The sequence below is a fragment of the Glycine soja genome, chromosome 11, assembly GCF_004193775.1.
Source record: "Glycine soja cultivar W05 chromosome 11, ASM419377v2, whole genome shotgun sequence".
Classification (NCBI taxonomy): domain Eukaryota; kingdom Viridiplantae; phylum Streptophyta; class Magnoliopsida; order Fabales; family Fabaceae; genus Glycine; species Glycine soja.
In genome coordinates, this window is record NC_041012.1 from 8,787,205 (window position 1) to 8,813,480 (window position 26,276).

Here is a 26,276-nt window from a genome sequence, read left to right on the forward strand (position 1 = left end):
GTCTCACGTCTTCTTTTTATATATTGCTTACAGTCGAGCAAATTATGAAAATCGGCTAGACCCATGATACTTTTGTGCTAGCCCAAATATATTGCATGTGTGGGTGGAATTCTTATTGGTTACGTTTTTTACTCAAAAACAAAGAAGCAGCTGTGCCAATCATTTTTCTCCAGATTTGCAACTTAAAGTCTACGCTTCTAGAAAGGAATAATAACTAGAAAAAAAAAAAACAAGTGACCAAATAACATAGCTTATCTTGTATTTTTCACCATAGTGCTTTCAATTTTATTTTATTTTTCATACATATGAACGGTCCCAAATGCTGGATAGTTGAGAACAAGAGAAGCTTTATAAATCTATTGAGGTATCATTTTGTAAGCACTTTCATGTACGTAGCTTTCATTTTGTTCCTTACAGAGCAATCTAGCTTGCATCTCCCCCACATAATAATATAGTGCCATTGAGCATCGCAAAAAGAAATTGATGCCCACCATTCTTTTCATTTTCCTTTTGTATTTTGGGAATTATTCTTTTTGAATGCATGCAGTTAAGAGGAGGAGTACGAGTTCTTAATCGATCAAAGAAAGAAAAAGATATACGGATCCTCACTTATAAATTAAAGATATATGGATAAGAGATTTTATTCTTTATTACAAATTCATGAAGTTTCAGATAATTCCAAGCAACAGATTAATTATAATTCCATGTTTCTTTTGAAAGTTTCGAATTATTCTCCCAAATCTGTTGTCAGCCCTCCATTGGAGATCTTGTTTTATTGAAAGAAATATATGCCTATATAATATAGACACTATGGGTCCCTTCTAAAAACCTTAACCTTCTAGCCCGACAACTTTATGGATCATTGGAACGAAAAAAAGCAACTGATGAGAGATATGAGCTTCCTCTAACCACAATAGAAAAATATCCCTACCTTTTCTTTATATATATATATATATATATATATATATATATATATATATATATATATATATATATATATATATAAGTTTTTGCCTTGATATACTTACTGTGTGGAATATTGTCTCCTTTAAACTATTGTGGATGAATTAAATTGACTAATTCTGCTTTTCTTTCTTCAGTGGTGACTACTGCTATTCTTTGGCCGCCACTCAGCCATGATAGTCAATCTAAGGCTACCATTCTTCATAGCATAAAAAAATGAAAAAGAAAAACAGTTAATAGTATCATTTTGTCAGACATTTTTTTAGATTCTACCACTTTTAACCGACCTTTATTAGCAAAATGTGACTTCTTGGCTAGCTCCTTTGCAATTTGCATGCCTTTTCACTCCAACTAACACCAATTCCATTGTTCACAATTTTTTTTATTACGAGTTAGAGAAATTCTTCCCATCTCACCTTCTTATTTTTTAAGGTTATGTATAGATTATGCCTAATGCCCAACTCGAATTTAAGGTCTGCTTCTTTGAAGTGTTGACATCCTGCAACGAGTCACCTTAAATTACTTCGAAAACAACATATAACTTTTCTCTCTTGATCACGGGCCTCAAATAGAAAAATATAACCCATTTTATAAATATTTTTTTCAGCATCTTATAAATATTATTAAGTGTTACACTTACACATACACGCATTTATTATTATTAGTTTTTGTATGGATTTTTTTTTCTTACTTGATCATTGAAATACCTTTATAATTAATTCCATTATCACTTATGATCCGACCTCAAGTATGCTATATCTTAATATCACTACTTTGGTATGGTTGTGAGTCTCACAGTCAAAGAAGAAAAATATTTAAAAACTATTATTGGTTTCTACTGTTAAGCAATACGAGATTTTGGGCACACCATTACAGTTTTGGGACCAGACAAAAATCCGGACCACCAACTTCTATACTTCGACAGAACAAAATGAAAGTAGAGTTAGAAGTGTGAACTTAAGCATGCTAGGAACAACTTAATTGTTTGTGTCTTGGTTCGCATGTGTAATTATTTTTGTTTTATTTGGGCATTCAAAGTCCTGATCCAATGGCCAATTTGTCATTTCAATTTTCAAAAGACATGCTTAATTGGGATTTGGGGGTGGTGCTCTTGTCTGTTTCGAAGTCGTAAGGGTTGACAACAATGAAAAATCTTTAATGGTTACTCTCTAAAAGAAGATTACATAAATAAGGTAAGTTGCGTAGGTGGCCACGAGACCATAGTTTTTAATCATCTATGATTGGTGACTAAAACATTGACAACTCTCTAGTCGACCCCTTACAATGTTTTTGTTTTTTTTGGAAGAAAAATGTGGGCATTCAAAACAAAGATAGTGATTGAATTTTTTTTTTAAAAAAAATCTCTTAATTATTGTGTTTTTTTGTTCCATTATTTAAAGACGGAGAAGTGCACAGATGTTGGAATCTTATGGAAACTAGAGCCTCGATTTTTTAAGTACTCCATTAAAAATCAAATTGGAGTCATTTTGCCATGTTACTTACCCGGCCCGCTTCTTCTGTTCTAAGCGCAACAAAATAGAATTAATAATTTTTAATGTGTTGTAAACTAAACTACTATTTGAATCAAACACATATATAATTAATAAGGTATAACTGCAACTTTTTTTGTATTTACGGCGATTAAATTGTAATTATGATTATTTAATAATTATTTTTACTAAATTTAATCTCAATTATTTTTTTAAAGAAAAATCTCGGTTATTTTTAATACAATCAACATTGAAAAAAAACTAAATTAATGATAAAGTATTTTATATATTAATATTTTAAAAAAATCATCACTAAATTTTTTCACTCCATAATTAATAGGAAAAAGTAATTATTGTAATTAAATGTTTTCATTAATCCATTTAGTTTTTATAGTTTTTAGTTGGTTTCTCTATTTCTAAAATATCTCATGAATTATCTTAAAAAACAAATATCACAAGAATGAAAGTTGAATTTAAAAAGCTTTTTAAAGCAAAAAAAATTATCATTTGAAAGAAAACATTGTAAAACAAATAAATTTTTTTCAGGAAACACATTCATACAGTGAAAGAAAACTTTGTAAAAAAAGAAATCTTTAATTCCAAAATCAAATTCAAACTCTTGGTCAATTAAAACGATAAAGAGATAAGCAATGATCACACACATAAACTTATATTAGTTTATCTCTATTACTAAGACTATGTTATTCTTGATACAAAACAAAGTTTCATTAATTTTCAAAGTTACAAGTATTTTGTCATAGTCAATTTTAACTTTTACAAATCAAGTTCTACCCAAGCTTGAATCAATCCCATATTGTTTGTTCTACTAAATTATTGATGGTCCTATACAAACTAGAAAGATTTGTTGTTTGTATTTGCACAATGATCAATTCTTTAAATGTCCTATAGACGGATATGTAATCTCAACACTTAGTTTATTCTCTCAAGATAATCAAAGTGTTTTTAGAGCTTTTCTAAACTTTACAAAAATTTACATATTCTTCTTATAGAAAGAATTTGAATGAATGCACATAAGGTTCGTGTCTCATTTTTTCAAAGTTTCTGATATTTATAAGTCTTCATCTTAAAGTGTTTGTTGTCTCACAACGGATGAATTTCTTTAGTTAAGCTTCTTCTGATACTTATGGTTATTGAAGCATTTAATGCATGTCTTTTCTCAATTAATGAAGCCACTCTAATTCCCTTTGGTTAGAGCAAGTCTACACATCAGAGTGCTTCTTTTAATGAAATTTGACAACTTTCAAATCTTGAGTTTCACGTATCCTTCATGGAATTCCTAGATCCTAGAAGAATGTTTATACAAACTGAATCTCAAATATAGAATATTAAATAGAATCTTAAACATCAACTATTAAATGTTGTATCAGATTATGATTTTAGTTCGCTATCATATGATATCACATAAAATATAATCTTTAATATTTGTATTTATTTGCACCTAATAAAAATAATCAGGAGTTCTAATTCGTCTTAAGACATAAATATATTTTGACTTGAGGTTGTTATTTTTCAAAAATTAAATTATTAAATTATTTAAAATTCTACTTCACTAATAATTTACTAATTAAAATAAAAAAAATCCAAATATTCTCTCTCCAAACATCAATTTCACGTCCAACAAAAATAAGAATATACATCAACTACTACTATATCATTTAATAATTTATTTTTATTAATTTTATTTCAAAATCTTTTATGTTATTGAGAGTTTTATAAAATAGATTATATCTTCAAATTTTTGTATTGATTTTAAAACTATTTAATACTCAATAAATATATATATATATATATATATATATGACATAATATATATTTAAAAAATATTTAAAATAAAAACTCTTTAATTAATATATACTGATAAAATTTAATACAAACAATTTTTCTCTCTTTAAATCCATATATATGCGTATAAAATGGAAAAGGTTTGGAACCTTGACCATGTAGTCTTAAGTTCAATCGTGAGATTTTATATGTATGAAAGAAAAAAAATTATAAAAGAGTTCTATTTTAATTGTAACCAAAAAATATCTAAACTAACCTCGGATAGGAGATCCTATAAGAAACAAATACATATGTTAAAGTTTAATTGCTTCCTCTTGCCCCCCTTTACTACGAGAAATCATATGGTAGTCCGGGAATGCTTATAAAATTCTTCAAAATTTATTAAATTTTATTTTTAAATCATTCAAAACATTTTCTATTTTAAATATTTATTAAACTCAAATATTTAAAAAGAAAACTAAGATTCAAAAGTTTTATGCAGAAAAAAATGATAGAATTTATTGTAATGACTGAAAAAAAAATGAAGAAGCTAAATTGAAGTAAAAAAAAAATGAAAGAATCACGTATTGATCATCATAGAAGTATAAAAAAAATAGAATTCAAACTTTAAGAAGTAAATGGAATACGTCTTAAGAATTTTTGTTTTAACTGATGTTTGCGTTGTTTTTAAATGAATTTCATACCATTTTTAGTTTCATACGGAAGTTAATTCGATCTTTACACGAGACTCAACATGTACATGAAATACATGAAAACAAATCACTCATGCCTAGTGTGTTTTTTGTGTGTGTAAGCATTTTTTTCTTCTCATTTCGCACTCTTTTTTCCTTTGCGTATTAGAGCGTCTTACGGCTACCTTTCACTAATATCATAAAAACCCTGATAAAAACAAAGGTGTTGCCTGGTTTAATTAACGAAGCTTTCTAATTTCTAATGATTTCTATGTTCTTAGAAGAAGAAGAAAATGGATAAATATCCCATCTTTGTCAGAAATTCAACAAAAATTATAAAATTGTTACAACCTTTTTCTTACAAAAAGGTGGTTTTCTATGAGCCCATATGAAAATAAGAACGATCAGTTTGTGTACGTAAAGGCAAGTTTAAGTATATAAAAAACTTCAATCTGTATCCCAAAAAATTAAAAAAGAACAACAGCAAGAAGAACTATTATATTGATATCTAGGTGTGATAAACATTTCTCGTCTGCTTTGAACAAAAACGACGTCATAACTAGAAGATGGCGTGCTAGCTTTTTCTTTCTTAGGACTCCATTCTCCAGGACTAAGCAGCCTTTGCTATATATTGCATGAAGCTCTCTCTCTCTCTCTCTCTCTTTTTAAAAAGACAGACTCATAATATACTATATACTATGCTATACAAAATTACAAAGAGGAGAGAGAATGAGAAAATGAAAAATGGGTAAATTAAAATAGATTGTGGAAAGTTGAAATTGTCTACTTACAACTTATATCTTGCAATTTAATGGTAATGATCCAATGAATATATAATAATTCAATTAATATTGAAAAAAATTAAAATGTTGCTGCTATTTATTTTAAATTTATATATGCAACATATGTCAATCTCACCATGACCTACAAAATTATTTATACATGACCTACATTATTAGTTTAAAACAAATTTAACTTAATTAAGGGAATTTGAATCGTTCTAGTTGTTTGATCCAAAGCCAGCCTTCACTGACCTTTTTGTGCAATACAAGATGTTATATCAATTAACCTACCATAATATTCTAGTAAGAAAATGGACTTTCGATTCTCTCTCTCCCTCGATCTCTATAATTAGACTAGAAAATTACAAGTCTTTTTTATAATATAATAATGATAATGTCGAGCTAGACCTTTTATATTGAACTTTTATGACTTTGTAATGTAAAAAGTTTTGTATCTATATCTCTTCACAGGTATTAATTAATATCTAGGTGTGTGTGTGTGTTTTTATCAAAATTTATAAGTAATTTTAAAGGCGATAAATATTCAAAATACTTTTTCAAATGATATTATATTAAGAGAGTGTAGCTTAGTTAGTTATTAGGATATATGTGTTGTAAATTCTTTCGTATTATATTTAATTTTTTAAATAAAAAATGATATTATTATGTAAAAAATTAATCCGAGAGGATTTATTTCTGCAAGATAATTAATTAGTCTCTCAAAGCTAAGGTTTTTTTTAAAGGTCTCAAAGCTAAGGTTGTTTGTTTTCATAATTAAAGATCATCATTTTCTTATGATTTTTTCCCTTTAAAAAAATCATAAAAAAATATCAGTACAAAATTATAAATACTTTGGTTGGTTGCTAGACTACTTGAGCTGTTGAAGACTTGGAAAAAGAAAAGTCATCTAATTTATAACAAAGAAAGAAAATTAATGTCGAAAAATACTTTTAGTAGCTAGAATTTCCCCCCGTTTAAGATAAAGAAATTACAAAACTAATTAAGATTATGGTTGGGTAATTGTTTAGCCTTCTCCAACATACTTTTACTTTATTAAACTCAGATTATTAATAAGTTTGGTTGTCTCTTAAATAATTTCTTCACCTGTGTTGGATATTAAATTGACTTTCAGTTCAAAGCAAACATATAGGTTGCTTTTAAAAGTACAGTTTTAAGTTAGGAGAATTTAATGAAAAAATATTAAACGTCAACAATCAATACTTCCTTTTTTTACTCAACACTGTGTTTTATCTTACCCACCAACATTTTAAGCGGAGTACTTTAATAATTATGTACTGTCATTCTAAATTAAGTTACTACTAATATGGTTTTTAAAATAATTATAATAAAAATTAATAAATTTATTATATTCTTTAAAAAATAATTGTAATAAAATATATTAATAAATTTATCACACATATTAAATTAAATTATAATTGAATGACAATATAAAAGTGTATAACATATTTTATTTTCTAATATCATGTAAAAAATTTATATATTATTATTTAATCATAAATGATTATATATGATTTTTTTATAATAATTATTTTAAAAATTATATAATAATAATTTTTTATTAAATAATAATACAAAATTACTCTTTATCATTAGTATATGATTATTAAATTCTTGAATGATGCATTTAAAAATACTTTTGATAAATAATATAAACAAAATTGTAGTAAAAAAAATCTTAATATTATGATGTGATCTCGTAAAAAGTATATATGAACTGAATTTTGGCAGTCACATGCTTGAGGTAACTTGCTATTAACTTAATAAGATTCAGGTAAGTGTCACATATGCAACCATGTCTTCAGTTCTGACTTCTGAGCCATATTTTTGGGAGGATCAAAATTTTGAGGTTCCAATTAACTTCATGTCCTTAGATTCTTCCTCGGTTTCTCTGAAAACTTAGTTCCTAGCTTGCATGTGGATCTTGTACCCTCACAACATGGGCGCACCCATCTTGCTCTCTCCTCAAAACATGCGTCTTTATAACTTTCCAATAACTTGACCAAGCAACTTTTAAACCAAAGTTTCAGCTTTTAATTACTTTCATTTTTTTTGTTGTCGATCACTTTTTTAGGTTGGTGATCATTTTTTGTTGTCACTTTACTTCTTTAATATTATTAAACTGATATGTGTGTTTCTTTCATTAGACAAACCGAAAGGAAAATATTGAGAAAATGGTAGAGCTGAAATGTCTTAAATGCATGTGTATGAAACTTAACCTAAGAGAGTGGCTAGGACAATAATAATGGCTCTCAGTTGAAGCCAGACATAGAGCAGACACACACTACCCATACCCGAACATGCTCTGTGCACATTTTTGTTTAAAAGGAATTCCTTCCAAACTGCAACCACTATTACAAGGAGAAAAGTGACCAAGGGGCACTTCGCCCTACTCTTTAATATGCTCTTCATGTCCTTTTCTTTTGCTGGAAATTTTTGGACTTTTTCTTCAATTAAGATACGTATTTCCGGAGATTACATGAGGCCTCTAGAAAATGCCAACACAATTCTAGTAATCTCTTTTTGAAATTAATCTTTAAATATGTTACTTAGTATTGACGGCTTTTATTTTTTATTTTCTTGTGTTGTACAAGTATTATGATGACACCTAAACTCTTACATCCTTCACACTAGCTGGATCTTTATGAGTTTATATTGACGGCTTTTATTACTATCTTAAATTCGTTAATTAGAAAAACAACTTAATTATAAATAAAAAAAAGTTATTATTAACTTGCAATTGACTTGGATACGTATAGACTAATTTAATAGTTCGACCATTTTAAATAAAATTTTAGGTTCGAGTTTTATAAATAAAGAAAAAATGTATTTAAAAAAATATCATAAAATATGTATATTTAATTATTCATTAATCATATCAATTATTTTATTGTCTTTCTTAGGTTATTCAAGAGTTATGAATCATTTTTTTTTCTGAGAAATGTCTCTTTTTTCTGTAAACATGTTATGAATATAAATATTTATTGATTATATTGATGGTCACTAATGTTTACTTTAAAAACTTAAACTTAGTGAACACTTTTAATTGAGTCTAGCTTCTCTTTCTTTCTACTATTTATTTATGCACAAGATTTAAATATAAGTTAAGATATTAAAATTCAGTTCCAATGATTTAATGATAAAAAAATGTCTTCTTTATATTCACAAGAATTATTTCTTTTAATAAATTAAAAGGTTCTCACAATGAAATTATAAACCACTTCTATAAATTAATTTATGCAAGGAATCCTAATCACTCCCAACATCAAGAGAATCAAAATCCAAGGATGAATTGTTTGAATAAATAATATAACAAAATGTGTGAACTGTGTGAACCCTACTAGCTAGCTAGCACTTTTTTTCTTAATATAAAAGTTTACCGAGTAAAATATGTGAGGGTACGTAACAAGAGTAAAGTTGGCTTAATGCTAATACCAATATTTCACATAACAATCAACTTCATCGATCGAGACAAGTGGAAAGTTGCGTTTCAACTTGCTCTGCGTTCAAGAACGGGTTTAGTTTTGCACCTTATAGTGGGACGAAAGAGCAAACATCATCGGAAATACCACAATACGAAGAGAGGAGACAGACATAAACCGTGATTAGACGATTTCACCAATCATCAATGTCCAGGTTCAATGGGGAAAAAATTACTATTGGCAATGAATTCAACTTTGTCCACTTCCACAACCATTCAACACCAACTTGCAAAATTGTCTACCATCTCAAAAGTTCAGTCAAACAACACACCCATTTCAACATACTAATTACATCAGATTAAAAACCAATAATCTTATATTCAACCTTAAATAAATAGTTAAGTTAAATATTAGACTAAAAAAATTTATTGTCCAGAATAATCTTAATTAAAGTAAATAAGATTGTCTAACACACAGAATGTAAGGAATCTTACGAAAATGAAATTAAAACAAATCATTCGATTAAAAATAACAAAAGATTGGGAGAATAATAACATAGAGAGGTCAGTATTATTATTATTATTATTATTATTATATAGGAAAGGAGGGTGACAAATTACAGTAATGGCCCATGCCCCATGCCCCATTTACGGAACCAGCACCTAACATTAACAATCCCACCCGTTTTTATGATACACATTCATTATTAATATTATTCCTTATCACCATCATATGGTAGTGATTACAATTTCTCGACAGACTCAAACCCAGAAGAAGAAGAAGAAGAAATCCTCATCAAATCTCAGAGATGAAGCATCTCAATCAATACTGCAATATGTCTGCAGAAGCCATAATAGGCTGGTTCAGATACCCCATATTCAACGGGTTGAAGTTGAAGAAGCTATTATTATTATTATTCATTGGCTCAACGAAGGTGCTCGATGCTGCTGCTCCAAAACCCGCCACAGTGGTGGTGGCATTCAACACGTCAACGATCTCGTTCAGAGACTCCAACCTGTGACTCAACTCACCCACCTGAGCCCTAAGCACCGAGTTCTCAGCCTCAACGCTTAAGTACTGTTGCGTGGTGATGTTGACGCTTGTGAGTATTTGTTGGTTCTCTTTTCTGAGCTGAGCCACTTGGGAAACAAGATCGTCCAAGTGCTTCTGCTTCCTCATGCGAGATCGGCGTGCAGATTCGCGGTTTGATATCATTCTCTTCCTCTTTCTCTGATCTTCCATCATCGCCTGCAAATCTTCCTCAGAACCAGAGTTCTGAAGCAGAGATAATGACCCTGAAGATGTTCCACTTGAACAAGCCATGTTTATATGATACGATATATGATTCAATACAATACAACCCTTCTCAATTTAATTGACACAATAGGCAGGACCAGGACCCAGACACTTATAACTAGACACAAATTTCTCAGAAAATAAAAATAACAATATATTGCAGATAGATTTTATTGTGATAATAAAAATAAAACTAGCTAGTAGAAGATATTATGATATTTTAGATAGATGATTATTAAGCTAAGGAAGGGTTAGAAATCATGAAACGTAGTACAACCAATAGAGGAAGGCAACTGAGAAGGATTGAACTAAATGGGTCCTGCGCCTAACAGTGGAATTGATCATACACCCGGAAAAGAAGATTTCACTGAGAATCGGATACATGAATCTCAAACATCAACAACAAGAAGATGTTGGACATTTAATTATTGCACTTCTACTTGGTTAGAGAAAATAAAAATAAAAAAATAAAAATTGATGAGTCAAACTCTCTACAACCCAATTGAGAAAAGTTTCAAACTTTGGTGCTGAAAAATGGGATGGGAGGAGATTTGTTATGTGGGGGTTGAATTTGGTGGAGGTTGAAGAAGAAGGGTATTTGATGATAAGGGGACTCAAGAGAGGAAGAGGTTGAAACGCAAGATGTGGAAGAAAGGGTTGGCGCAGAACAAGGGCACTCTCGGACCATAGGATATATAAGAAATATCTTTAGATCTTACTCTGGTTGGCTAGCTATCTAGAAAGTGTGATAGGAAAGAGGGAGAGAGTGGAAGAGAGGATTCTATGCAATTCAAGCGGGGAATTTATAGATCTAAAAAAGCCAACAAGTTGGTGAAATTAATTAATTAATTATCAATTATGAAATCCGGGACAAGAAACAAAGCAGTAGGCTCTAATTTACTCTGGGATCACTTCATGGGAAAAATATATAAGTTGAAAAACCTTTATTATAAAAAGTGTATGAGAGAGAGAGAGAGACAGAAGGGTGATTATTATTCGTGGAAGGTGAGAAGTAAAATTATGGGAGGGGAGGAGAAGAGAAGAGACTACGTGAGAAGACACCACAAGTGTCCAGAGATACAGCTGGGAAGCAACAATCACAGAAAAATGCATCATCATAGTTCAAGATACATCCAAAAGTAGCATCGCACTCTCACTCTCACACAACAGATCTGTTTTGGTAACTAGTATGTGGATCCACTAACACCACCAGAGAGCCCAGAGGTGTATTTTAGTTTTCAAACATACAAATATAGAATTATAAATTAACAGCAGTTCCATGTTTATCCACGGCTATTATATATAATTTTTTTTCACTAAATCAACTGGAAATTATATTAGTTACAGTTTTTAAAATAATTTTTATAATTTTTTTACAGTATCAATTAATGAGAAATTAATGTTGGTGTGACTTGTATTCTTTTATAATTTCATAATTTATTGTATATTTATACTTTTCATTTATGAGTATTTTTGTTGTTGTGTAAATCATCATAAAGAAATATCTTGATCGGTTATCAAAATTTTTAAATTCCTCCCAAAAATCTGTTGCCACTTACATGTGAGTGTCTCCTCCAAAACTATAATTTCTCCATATACATTGGTCAAAATTTGAATATCTGACTACATACTTAAGGAGTTAAAATCTCAATCACCTCAACTGATTATTTTTTATATTTTATGAGTAACTTATTTCATAAAAAAAGGTGTCAGAATAAAAAATACTTATTTTAATTTAACTATATTTAATTTCTAATCGGATAAAATTGTTAAGCAAGAAAGTTTCCTATACTTTGTACGTGTTTTATAATTTAGGTGAAATTAAAAAGACTTAAAATTATATCATAATTATATATTTAAATGAATGAATATAAATGATTAAGATTCAAAGGAAAATAATTAACATAAAGTTAAAATAAACTAATTAAATCAATAATTTAGTAGTTGAATTAGATTGAAAATAAAATTTAATATAAAACATTAAATATTATTTTAAAAAGTTGGAATTCAAAGAAAACTAAGTTTTATTACTATTTTTTAAATCAATAATTTAGTATTTTATAAAAATACAAAAAAATACTAAACAATAATAATAAAATAAGGTATTTTGAGAAAGAATGATGACAAACGAATTTATTCTTAAGAACAAATGTTCTATTTTATTATAGAAAAAATAAAGTATCTTATATTTATAAAGTGTATTATTTTATTTTATATTTTTTACATTAACTTACTTAAATTTAACTATATAATATTTATGTAAGAAAATATGAGGGTACATATACTGCAACAGAAATTATTCTAGCAGGTGGGTTGGGCTAAGTAACGTGTTCCATCTTTTTCACTTGTCATCCCCCACAGCGTGAAAGGGCTCTCTGGTAAGACAATGAACTGTCGGAACAATTAAATGATTCCGTGAGAAATTATTAAATACTTCCTCCAATTTTAAATATAAAAAATGCTTAAATTTAAAATTTTTAATTAATAATATATATTTTTATATTTACATCAATTTTAATTAAAAAAATATTTTTTAAAATTACCTTTCATTATGTTAGTATCAAGAATACAAAAATTATTAAATATAAATTCTAATTAAATTAAAGTTATTTTAAAATAATAACATTAAATCATGTAAAATTAGTTCAAAATTATTTACATTTGAGAGGAACATTATATTCGAGATTAGGATTGAAATGATAAAAAATTCATGAGTTTAAATTTTTTAATCGTTTGTTGATAAAAAAATTCAAGACTAACAAACATTACATTTCTTTTATTTATATTTAAAGTTGAATGGAGAAGTCTTTTTACTACCATGTATTTATAGCTCTGGACCTACGGTTACTTTTTATGTGAAATATATTTATTTTTTAAAATTTATATAAAAAAGTTAATGATACTATAATTATATATTACATAAAAATTAATTGAGACATAATAATTTATCCTCCCTCTCCTCTTCGCACAAGTTATTTCGTGTAGGTAAGAAGTATCTCATGTGTATAACTTCAAAATCACACACACAAAAAAATGAAAGATTTATGGTACTCTTGCGTCTTACTAACAATGTGTTTGATAACTTAATAGGTGTGTTGACTTTAGGAGATGAAAAAAAAAAACCTAATAGGTGTAGTTTAATTAGTTACATACGTTAATTGTGGAAGAAAATAATCTTAATTTGATTTTCATATAATATATCTTTGAGATAGATAATGAATTACAAATATGACTAAATTTTGAATAAAAATTAATTTTATAAATAAAATATCAAAGTTTATAAAATACCTTGAGATTCAATCAAGGAATCAAATGCCCTAATCAAAATTGTTATAAAATTAGTGTATTTGATAGAAGAAAAATAAAAGATGAAAAAAAAAATACAAGACCTACTAATTATTTTAACTCTATTCCTCAAGTATTTTTATTTTATTCATCTATCTCTCTCCTATTTCTTCTTTATTTATCTTAAACCAAACAATTTTTATTCTTATTTGTTTTCATCCTCTTTTCCTATTTTTATTCATCTTATTTCTCACGTATTTTTTCCTTTCTACAAAGAACCATAAAATGTTATGTTCAAATTTTCAAAAAGAAAATTAGTAGGAATCATTCGTTTATTCATTCTCAAACATGTATAATCCTTTATGGGGCTACACCCTTAACCAAAAAGAATAAATTGATAATGGTAAACATACACAAATGGGGCTACCCATAAAGTGGAAAAGTATATCTTGCTTTATTTTGTCAATTAATACTTCATTTTTTTTTTTGTGAATAATTAACACTACGTGTTAAAGACACTGGTGAGCAAATTCTTTTTAATGGATATCTGAAGGCTAAAGTCAATATTAAAAGAAAGTAACTGCTGGTGATTGAGTTTTTTAATTGCACATTTTCCTTGTGGCTAGATTCATTGAACTAACAATTTTTCGTCATTCGGATAAAATTATCTTACAATTCTTTTATCGTGCAGTGTATCCCATTGCGCCGTTCGCGTTTTTATTTTTTTATTTTTGCACTGCTAACTATTTTTAAATAATTAAATGTATAAAGAAATATTATAAATATAATACTCATTTTGTCTTATCTTGTGTTATATTCCTCTATCTCACTTTTATTTCATAGAGATATTATTGGTATGATTTAATATTTTACAGTAAAATAATCTCTTCAGTTGTTACTAAAAAAGTAAATGAGTTAAGCTAACGAGCATAAAAAGTTTAAATTTGATTTGTGAAAAAAATAGGTAACTTAAATTTGATTCATTTAATTAAACAAGTACAATCAAAAGCTTGAGTTTCACTTATTTAAAAAAAATTAAAGTTTGAGTTTAATTTGTTTAGCTTAATTACATAATTTTCGTATATAACATAATTACCTTAAAATCGTTTATTCATTTTAGTATAAAGGACTATTATTTTAGCATAAACTTTGATTTTTATATAATTGATAAAATGATCGTTCGAAAGAATTGGAAAACATGTTGAGTGCAACCAACTATAAATGATTGGTTTTTTAAAAATAGAATTGAAATCATCATATAACTTTTAAGAATTATTTAAATAAATTACTTCTAAAAATTTAAATATAATTATTTTGTAATTAAATAAATGCACAAATTTTATAATTTTTAAACATGTGTTTTAATCAATGCTTTTTCTTATAAAAACAACACACAAAAAAAGGTCTTCAATTAATATATAAATGGCACTGGAAAGTGACTAAACTTAGAAAATTAAAAATATCATATGTGTTTCTATTTATCTATTTATTTATATATTTCTCTATATACTATAAGAATACTTAATTAGCAAAATCCGCCTTCGACTTTGAGAAATATCAAGGTATGTTTGGATTAAAGTTTAATTATAAGGTATTTTCACAAATAAAGTTTAATTAGCAAAATCAGCCTTCGACTTCGACTATGAATTTCAATACACCAAATAAAGAAAGAAAAAATATTGCTTTTGAATAAAAGTATTTTTGAACTATACCAACATTTAATCCAAACGTACTCAAAGTTTGAAATAATTTATCCACATCCAATTACCATTACCGTTTGTTTTGACGAGATGGACAAAAACATCAATTTTACATTGTACAACTATATAATAGTACCTCTAAAAAAACAAAAACAAAACTATACAATAGTACGAAAAATTGTTATATTAGCTACGAGGAATTTGAGCAAATATTTCTATGAATGATACAACTGTAAAACAAATCAACATCGCATTACAAAATATCAGCATGTACTCATGCATCAACTTCAAATCGGGCATTTTTGCAGTCTAATTCCTATGCTAGATCCACCTTTGCTATCATGATTCATGAGTTTTAAACGATGGACATCACACATCTTTCAAGGGAGTTGCTTTCTCATTGATAAAATGTCCTTTTATGTTATGATGTATCCCTACATGAATGGTTTTTTGCTCATACAACATCTTCATAATCTTTAATTCTTCACCACATTTTGATTCGTTTTTTGTCACTTTGATGACACTGCAAGCGTACAAGGAGGCTTTGCAGGTTAACATCCATAAAAAGAAAAAAAAAATGTTAGAGAAAATGTTTTTATTTTTATAAATAAATAACAAAATGTTTTTACTTTATTTCATTGTTTAAACTATTTAAAACTGTAATAATAATAATAATAATAATAATGACATTTTCTTTCTAAATTTAAAATAAAATAAAAATAACATTTTTATAACTAGTTATAAAATTAAAGAAAAAACGGAATTTTTTTCTTAAGCTAAACTAATCATGCCCAAAGTCTTGTGCGGCCTGCCAAAAACATGTCCTTATGTCATGGCTATCATGACATGCTGATCAATATTCAATTAATATCATGCAGTTTGCATTGTTTATTATCCATAAGTGGTTCTTAATAGACAATATTTAATCGACTAAACGTTTAATCTAATCTCTGAAATTGTATTTCACTATCAATTTAGTCCTGGAATTAAGAAAAACTCAAATAAATTTCTGAAAATATATAGGATTTCATTTAAGTCCTAAGTATATTTCTTTTTTCAATTTGATGCCTAGTTTAAAAACTTTAAATGATAATAATAACATAAATTTAATAACTAAAATGAGAAAATTGATTAATTTTAGGAATATATTTGAGTTTTCCATAATTTTAAAGTCTAAAATGAAAATAAAATATAAATTTAAGGAATCAATTAATTATTTACTTTAATTAATATTATTATCACACAATCATGGTCTCATGAAAGATATATTTATCTCATTAAACATATAACATATAGAGTTAATGTGAGAAACTAATGTTGATATATGTTATTGATGTAAAAAGAATTATATTAACAATTAGGTAAAAGTAACTTTAAATGTAATTTTGTTATTAATAAAAAAAATGTGGATGACATAATTTTATATATTCTAATAAAAAATTAATTTTTTAATTTTTTTTTTTAGGATATTAGTTGACATTTTTAAAACAATAATAATTGTTATTATTATTATTATAAAAATTAATTAAATTACATAGTGTCATTTCATAATTTTAACAAAAAGTATAACATCCTTATTGGATTTTTTTAACTATCATAATTAAGGTTTTTTTTGGAATTTCGAGATATTTATAAGCTTTGACCCTTTGTCCTTGAATCCAATAATAATTTAAATTTTTATTCGAAACTTAGCCATATTAATTATGACATATATTATTAAATCACTATAAAAATAGAGTAATCGTTAATGTTTTTTAAAAGAAAATAAAGGGTGCAGTTTGTAGTGCCGCACCGCACGATCTCACGCGCTATCCTGCATGCAAAATCAGGGATCTGTGTGGTGCGCGTGACAGTTCCGGCACTGGTGGCGAGGAAATGTCCTTATCATCCACACGCAAGAGGGAGCGCTTATAAAACACAGACGGTCTAAGTGGCGCGTGTTAGGAACGCGCACGTAGTAATTTACACGAGACACTTTTTGAAGTTGAGAAATTATTAATGTAATAAAATATAGGTACGGATGGGATCTAGCCTCGATTCGTGTGGCCTACCAATTAAATATCGCTTTTCAGATTTGGGCCCCGCAATCATCCAAACCCTGCATTTCCAATACTAACCTTCTTTACTCCACAACGCACACTAACTTTTTTTTCTTTCGGATTAAACCTATTTCTAATATCTGTAAATAATTCGTTTTTAGTTTTTTTTAAAATAATTATTTTTTAGTTTCTCATTTTATTAAATGTATCATGGTTGAATCCATTTACTAACTCCGTCAACCAGACTCAACCGTGATTTAATTTTTAACGATAAAAAACTACAACAAAATATAAATTGCAAATTACAAAAAGTAAATTACAAAATAAGATTTTTCAATCATTACAACAACAAAAAAAAAATCGCACCGCCGCATACTTTAACACTCTCACTGCCGGTCAACCAAAGTAATTTGTGGCTTGTCATTTCTGTGGTGATTAAAAAATGATCACATTAATTTATAATTCACATTTTTGTCCTCTTAAAAAATTCACATATTTGTATTAAATTTTAACAGCTAAAAATTAGCTCACCGTTAACATTAATTAATGAAATTAATAAATGGTTCAATGGTAACGCATCTTATAAAATAAGGCACTAAAGTTCCATGATTAAAAATAAAATTATTAAAAATGATCTTTTTAATATTTATAAAAATGAACAAAAAATATTACTAAATCTTAAAAAAATTTCTATTACCTAAATTAAATCATATGTTGATCATAATTATTTTAATTAATTCATATTACAACATATATCAATCATAATTAATTAATTACTATAATTAATAAAAGGTTTAATCTATGTATTGACGATAATAATTAATGTCATCCAATCACATTTTTTTTGAATTAGATTAAAAGTTAATAAATTTATCATATATAATAAATTATAATTAAATAATTATATAAAAAATTTTACATTCATTTTCTCATATAAAAATGATATATGATTTAACAATATTCAATGATATTTATACCCTATTCGTGCATTATTTTTTAGAAATGCTAGAAAATAATGTTAGAATTAAAATCTCATCCAAATTAATTCAAAGTTTGAATCACTAAGTAGGACTTGAATCTTTGAGGCTTGTCAATGACTTTGATGGAGATTAGTGACTTTGAGGCACACTTTTTTATCACTTAAGTAACATTTATTTAATATTTGATCTCACCGATCAATTAAAAATAATGGAAAAAATTGAGAAAGGGACTAACATTATCATATTCAACCTTTCAACGTCTTTTCTTATTAATGTTGATTCAATATAATACGTGAGTATTATAAAATCTTTTACACTTGTTTTCGATTTTATGAATAATTTTTTTTTATTGAACCTCTAAAAAAATATTCAAAATCAGTTTGAAAACTGGCCTGCACAAGGTTTTGTTTAAATTGAAAGACCGATGCAACATTAACACAGCATTATTATAGGGAGTGACCATAAACATCATTGTCGACAACATAGAATTGTCATTTTCTTGACAAATTGTCCCGGAGATGCTATTTTCGGTTTGGTACATTGTATGATAAGAAAAGCGAGCATAAATATAATACATTGGTAGTTGCAGTAGATGAGAAAGTGAGAGCCAAAATTGCCCCTTTCTTTCTTCTGTCTCTCCTTTTTCTCTTGACTAGCAATAGATCTCTCTACCTTGGTCCACTTTCTCCATTCCACGTTTTTAATTACCAAACCCATGGTCCTTAACATTCGTATGGGGTCTGGGTAGAGTAAAATCTATCACACTGGTGTATTTGACCCTTAATCATAATTGAAAAAGGTAAATTGTCGAGATGCATGACACATGGAGGTGAAACAAAAGAACATAGGATGTTAGTTGTATAGTCACCATAGAAAAATCATTGTAACAATTGTAAGCGACCCAAGATTTTAGTGGAAAGAAAAAGAAAAAGAGAAACAGGAACAAGCAATGGAAGAAAATTGGGACACAACAGGAACAAGCAATTGAAGAATGTTGTTATTGTAACATCTGGTGTCCCGACATACATATTCTTAAAAATATATATATAAAAATTCATAATTTAATTAAATTAATTTTGTTTAAATCACTTAAACAAATTTACGTGAATAAAAGAGTCACATTCATTTTACTATTATTAAATAAAATTTATTAAAAACATCTCCGACTCAAAATAATACCATTCAAAATTCTAAAAAATGAACTAAAGACTCATAATGCGAAAAAATGATAAAAATTACATGTTTAGAACTTCATGCAATTAATATAGAACCTCATCTCCCAATGTCACATCCTATCAGAGCATTAAGTTTCAACATCTTTTAGCATAAGGTTCTTCATAACCATTCACCTAATCATCTGCTCCCACGAACACAAAGTTCGAGATCATCGCAAGATCCAAATACGAACAACACACAAGGAGTGAGTTATCATATTCCTAACTAATAGAAAGAAACAAGACAACATAGATATACGTATCATATAAATAAAATACAACTTACTTTAACACAGTTCATGTCATTCCACCACTTATCGTGTAACATCACATCTCAACACTATACGTCTCACACATTTTCACATCATTCATGCACTCAAGAATCAAAACACAATATCACTCAAAACACAAGTGTTATGCAACAAATATATTAAGACTCGATCCTATATGCAATGTAGTATCATGTCAGTGAAAAATCTCATCAAGCGCCCAAAAGTACATAACAAGACAAACCACACACTAGTAAGTCAAGTCACTCTTACTAGGTAAAATCATAGGGAGATCAATCGGGGTCACTCTGTTTTGCAAGAATACTCCAACTATGTGGGATCAACATAGGCTTCAAGGAACATTCAAACCAAGTGTATTTACCCCCAAGACATGCATTCCGAAGAGTCCATCAGGGCCTCTCCCTCCCGATTCAGATCCAACCTAGAAAATATTTTAACACGTAGACTCTATATACGAACTATACAAAATACACGATTTCTCAATTGTTCTCAAAATAATTTGAACTCGTCGTGTCTCAAAGTAATTATACTCGTTGGGTTCTCACAGTGGATTCCATTACAATAATCGTCGCACATTAACTCGTTACCCTTAAAAAGTCTTACAGTCGTGTGATTGTACGATTCATAGCTCACAACTCAATGCACTTAACATGTGTGATCTCACAATTTAACACATACTCAATTTGTCACTTACACGTAGTTCATCATACTTCCATAATTCCAAGACGACACGTTATCACACCTCATGTATTATATACATGTCACACAATAATAATATTAATATGTTATTTTCATATAATTAAACCTCTCAAACAATTTCACATAATCATATCAAAATCAAATGAATCAAAATCATAGGTCAAAAACATGAAAACACCAAGTGTATTCAATTTTACCAATCAATTCGCATTAGGACATCAATTAGTTTGTCAAACACAAAATTTTTGTAATTATAATTATAAAAGAAAAATCGCAATACAATAAACATCTCAAAATATATCCCAATTTGATCCTCTAAGGATTCCTATACACGTTCATTCTAACTCCAATTGCGATAAACTCTTTCCTTACCTCTAAGCGGGCACACATGTATAGTTTGGTAGTGATAGCGATGTCTCTAGCGGTTCCCTAAGATTCCTCAAGTTTTTCCTCTGATTGCCCTGCTAGGATTTCCAAGAGTTAGAGAGAAGGAGAAGAGATTGGAATCTCCATTTCAATGTCTTTTGCGAGGGACATTTCTCTCGTCAAAAACATTATTTCAAAAATCCTAATGGTAGGGATGTAAGAAAATGAACTCCAAACATGGTGTTCAAATTTCACAACGATCCAACGGTTAACAAGTCAAATATCATAGTTTTATTGAGACATGTTTGGATATATGTGAGAAAATGATAGTTATGTGTGAGGGATATTTTTCTCACCATAAACATTATTCAGAAAATCCCAACAATAGGAATGTGCAAAAATGAGTTTGGAATCCGGTGTTCAAATTTCACGATGATCTAATGGTTAACGAGTTCGGGATCGTAATTTTACTGTAATAGGTTTAAGTGTATGCAGGAAAAAGAGACAATTTTGAGAGAGGAAAAAAGAAAAAGAATTTGAGAGAAGAGAGAGCGTAGAGACACATCGTAAATGTAAAAAATTACATAATATGTTTCTATTTATAGTTAGAGTACTCTCAATCTATTATTTACTCTATTTTTTTATTTTATAAAAAAATTATATTTTACTATTAAATGAATAAATAAAATATTCATTGAAGTAGATTGAGCCAATACAACATAACAATCATTGCATGTAAGGTTTGTGAGGATTAGTTGATTATTTAAGTAATTTAAGTCAAATGTTTGCTTTTCGAGCTAGAAGTTTGAGAATATTATAGAACCACATTCAGTAAAATTGAAACATAAAATTTTAATTCAAACAAACAACTAGTGGAGGGTAAAAAGTGAAGGGAGAGAAATAGATTCAATTGTCATTTCTCTCGCTTGGTTATGAGTTATGATCCTGAGTTGAAAGGACAAAAATGGTTCAAGATTCATTATTGATACTTGAGCTGTCTATACTCTATACAGGATACTGAAGATAGTGCTAAGTTCCAATTTGGAATCTAGTGGAAGGAATTGGTCACGTGGAAATTTAGTGATCTTTGCCAAGGTAGTATGATTGTTATAAGAGAAATATTTAAAATGGAAATTGAAAAGAAGGAAAATTACAATTCTGCAAGGTGAGTGAATATACTAGTATTTGCTAAAATTTACAGAGTAAATGACTACAAGCAAATTCATTCATTCTTACCAATTAAGTTTTACTGTTTTCTATCTTAAAATGTGTCTTCACATCTCCCCCTCCGACTTCCATTATAAAGATGAATGAAGGTTATACAGAAAAAAAGATTATCACCCCGGTTAACATGCCTGTTGGTTCATATTAATCGAATTATTCGCTACCCTTTTATAAATGCATTGAAACTTTGTCAAAAACACAAAACGCAGGATCCAAAATAACACATTTCTTTTTGGTCCTAGACATTCCGTAAGTAGAAAAAAGTATATGTCATAAGTTTTTTTTCCTGCTTGCAAGATGTAGAAAAAAGAAGCTCCAAACTATTGAATCATGAATTTGAAAGAGGGAGACGGCAGCAAAGCAAATTGGAAGAAAGCAAGACAATGTTTTATTATATTAATTTTTTCAAAGTTAAATATTTATATATTTTACATTTTAATTTATATTTTATTAAATTGACATTTTCTTAAATAGTTTCTAAATTTATGTTCTGTAAACTTTATATATACATTTTAAAATATCTGTAAAAATGACAAAATACTTGTTACGTGTATATAAAAACGAAACGTGCGCAAATCACATGGCAGTGGATACAACTTTGCATTGTGTCGTTAGCTTGCCCACAAAAAGCCTTGTTTGTTTGTTTTAATGTTTCAATTCAGGCCCCAGTTCGTCAACAATGTCTTGGCCTATGTCGTTAGAGCATCACAATCTCAAAATTGATCATATTCTTCACCATGAAGTTCCTATTATTATTATTATTATTATTATTATTATAAAATACGTGACATGGTAGAGAAGCAAAATTCTAATAGATAAAGGATTTATCAATTATATTTAAGTAGTACTGAGTGTATGGAAATTGAAAATTATTATTTATAAAATTTTAAATTATATAGCAGTATTAATATTAATTTATTAAATTTAAAAATTAATGGAACTAGATAAAAAAAAAGTATTATAGTTTTGGGGGGTGAATCATCTATCCAACATTACAACTTTTTATTTTTTGGTGGTTAACTTTCTTGATACTGTAGGGGGCAAGTTGCACAAGCCGATAGAAACAGAACTTTTGTATCTAAGGAAGCCCAATCCTGCTTTTCGTGTTGGCCTTTTATTCCTGCACCAGTGGATTTCTTCTACACCTATTATTAATATTTTTTTAATAAATTAAATTATAGTTTTTTATAATTATTACATTAAGTAGATTTCTGTTTTTAGTCTTATTATAATTAATTTTGTTCTAATAATGTATTTTTTTACATATATAAATTTTAAATAAAAATCATAGGTTTAATAAAATTTATATATGTAAAAATATTAATTATTAGATCAAAACCAATTTTCATAAAATTTATTATGTAAACTTAATTGGCCCACTAGCTCAGTTGATGAGAACATCATGCTGATAATGCGAAAGTCACAAATTTAAAAAAATCTATAACCTATATGTTTATTAGCAAGGATAATTTTGGAAAATAAAAAAAAGTGTTGGGTGTAGAGAAAGAAAAGGCCTTTTGTGTTTCATATTTCAGCCCAAGATGAAGACAGAACAAAGCCTAATTACATGTTGGTTGTTGCTTTGGGCACCTAGCAATTTTACTGGGACACCCAACAACGTGGGTAAAATGGCAAAAATGCCCTTCACCCTTTCTTATAAAAGCCTAAAGTGACTCGTCTGTACGAGTCACTATTCATTCTCCTGTGTCGCTTTCTTCTTCTTATTTGCTTGTTCTTTTTCCTCTTTTCTTTGTGGGTGCTTGGCTTGGTTCGTGGTCCTTCGTTGTTGCCACTGTATTGCTACTCGTGGTCCTTTCATCTTCTTGGTGGCTCGTGGTCCGTTGTTGGTGGTTGTTCTTCCTACAAAACAAATTAAATATATAATTACACTACAAAGCAAATTAAATATATAATTAAAAAATAATAATTTACAATTAAAAAAAAAAAAAACCATACGGATTGGCAATCCGTAATCCGTATGGTTCATACAGGTTGTTGATCCGTATGAATCATACGGATTGCCAATCTATGTGTTTTTTAAAAAAATTTGCGTACCTTCTTCTTCGGCGACGAATAACGACCCAACTTCATTGTATACTCTTGAATAACGCACGTACATCACTGGAGACCAAAAACGCTTAGAAAACGAACCTAAGAGAAGCTAACGGAAGCAACTTACAATAACGGAGTGAGATTTTTCAGAAAAAAAAAGGTGCTGCAGAAATGAAAAATGGATGCTGCTATTTATAACCTCATGGGTATTTTTAGCATTTTCGAAAATTGCTGGGTGTCTCTGCAAAAATGCTAAGTGTGCCAAGCAATTGCCTTATGTTAGTCGTTATTTACGACTAACTTTTGTATTGAATAGTTTCATGAAATTAACATATTTCCTTTAATTTATGGTTCTTTTGTAGGAATTGTACATATTTCATGTTTAGTTTGATTTTACTCAACAGATACTCTCATTTTGTAAATTAATGTTAAAACTACTTCAGTTTCAGGCTAAAAGAAGAGAAGGTCAAGTAGCTGATGTCTCGCTAAGTGAGACATATGTGCTTAGCGACTGACATCCGCTAAGCGAGGCACATAACTTGCTTAGCGTGATGGAAAACCCTAGAAAAGGATCAGTCAGAGATGTGTTCGAACAACGTGCCGCAAAGCTCGCTCAGCGAGTCGTTTGTCTCTTCTCGCGCTCAACATGCCCAGCTCGCTAAGCCAAATTTCACTAACTCACGCTTAGCGAGCCAATCTCGCTAAGCGAGCCTTCAGAATCTGAAACGTTAAGGAGACTTTAAAACACTGAAGTTGGCGTAAATCAAGAGAGGAGTCGAAAAACAAAGTCAAGGGAGAAGCTAGAGCAACAGAAACAAGCCTCCAAGAGAGTTTAGGTTAGAGGAATGAGATTAGGGTTCTAGAGGTTGAAAGAGACATCCTCAACCATTCTTAGTCATTTTCTTTTCTCAAAATCTATCCTTTGTGCTAAAAGTTCATTACTTGTAATGAAAGGTTAAACCTCTTGTTGGGGAGTTCTGCTAAACCTTTGATGTAAAACTCTCTTACTATTTATTTCATGTTGTTTCTATTTGTTCGTTGCTTCTATCTATACTTATTTCTGCATGCTTGTGGCTTGATCACCCATTTGTATGTATAGTTAGGATTTTTAGTACTGGGAAGTGCTTTAAAACCTTAGAACTTGATAGAGCAAGCTAGAAAACTGTATGTCTAGGAATGGAGTGCAACGATCTAGTCCTTATTATGTTGTAATCATAATGCAACTCTTTTAGATTAAGTTTGCTAAGGGATCAAGGACGAGGTTTGAATAGAGTTAGGCCCATTCACTCGAGGGATCTTGGTTTGGGTGATTTCTCAACATAAGAACACTAGGATAACGTTAAATAGAGAAAAATATTTAACAACATCAAAGGGAATTTAGTAGGATGACCCAACGTGCTTTTTACTTGACTGTTTTTACTTCTCAACCTCTAGATATTTTGGTTTATGTTTACCTAGATTTTTATACATCAATCCAACTCAACATTTACTTGCTTTACACAAGTGTTTGCTCATTGAATATATATTTTTTTGAGTGAAACAAGTTCCCTATGGATACGATACTCGGTTCTTATCATTTTATATTATTTGTGTGACTCAGTACCCTTGCTGATTAACATCGCAGAATATTAGTGAAGAAGTTATTTTTGCTGCGAACGTAACACCTTACTTGTCGGGCTTGAAATATGTTAGATTCTTTAAGACCAATATTGGATGATCCAAAGCCCCCTTTGCCAAAACATACAAGAAAACGTTTAAAAGGAGTAGGGTTTCATCTCACAAACAATTATTAGTGATTGCTATGATGTATCTTACTTGGAGAGGATTTTGATATCTTTTATTTTTTACATAGTCAATAAAATTATGATTTGTGTCTTTGTTATTCAAAGTTTGCAACATAACAATGATATATATATTTTTATTTCAAATACTTTTAAGAGCGTCACAACACAAACTCTATATTTAGTAGAACACATAGATAA

General features: G+C 28.7%; 1 protein-coding gene across 1 annotated transcript; it reads right to left on the bottom strand.

The window, feature by feature from the left end:
* Nucleotides 1-9,688: 9,688 nt before the first annotated feature.
* Nucleotides 9,689-11,551, bottom strand: LOC114376258 (bZIP transcription factor 11-like). The gene has a single exon (XM_028334280.1). It carries the CDS (start codon nt 10,470-10,472, stop codon nt 9,972-9,974), a length of 501 nt encoding a protein of 166 aa, XP_028190081.1. The 5' UTR covers nt 10,473-11,551; the 3' UTR covers nt 9,689-9,971.
* Nucleotides 11,552-26,276: the final 14,725 nt, after the last annotated feature.

What these genes read in the sequence shown, in the direction of transcription:
- LOC114376258 (XM_028334280.1), bottom strand. Translation starts at nt 10,472, where the DNA reads ATGGCTTGTTCAAGTGGAACATCTTCAGGGTCATTATCTCTGCTTCAG.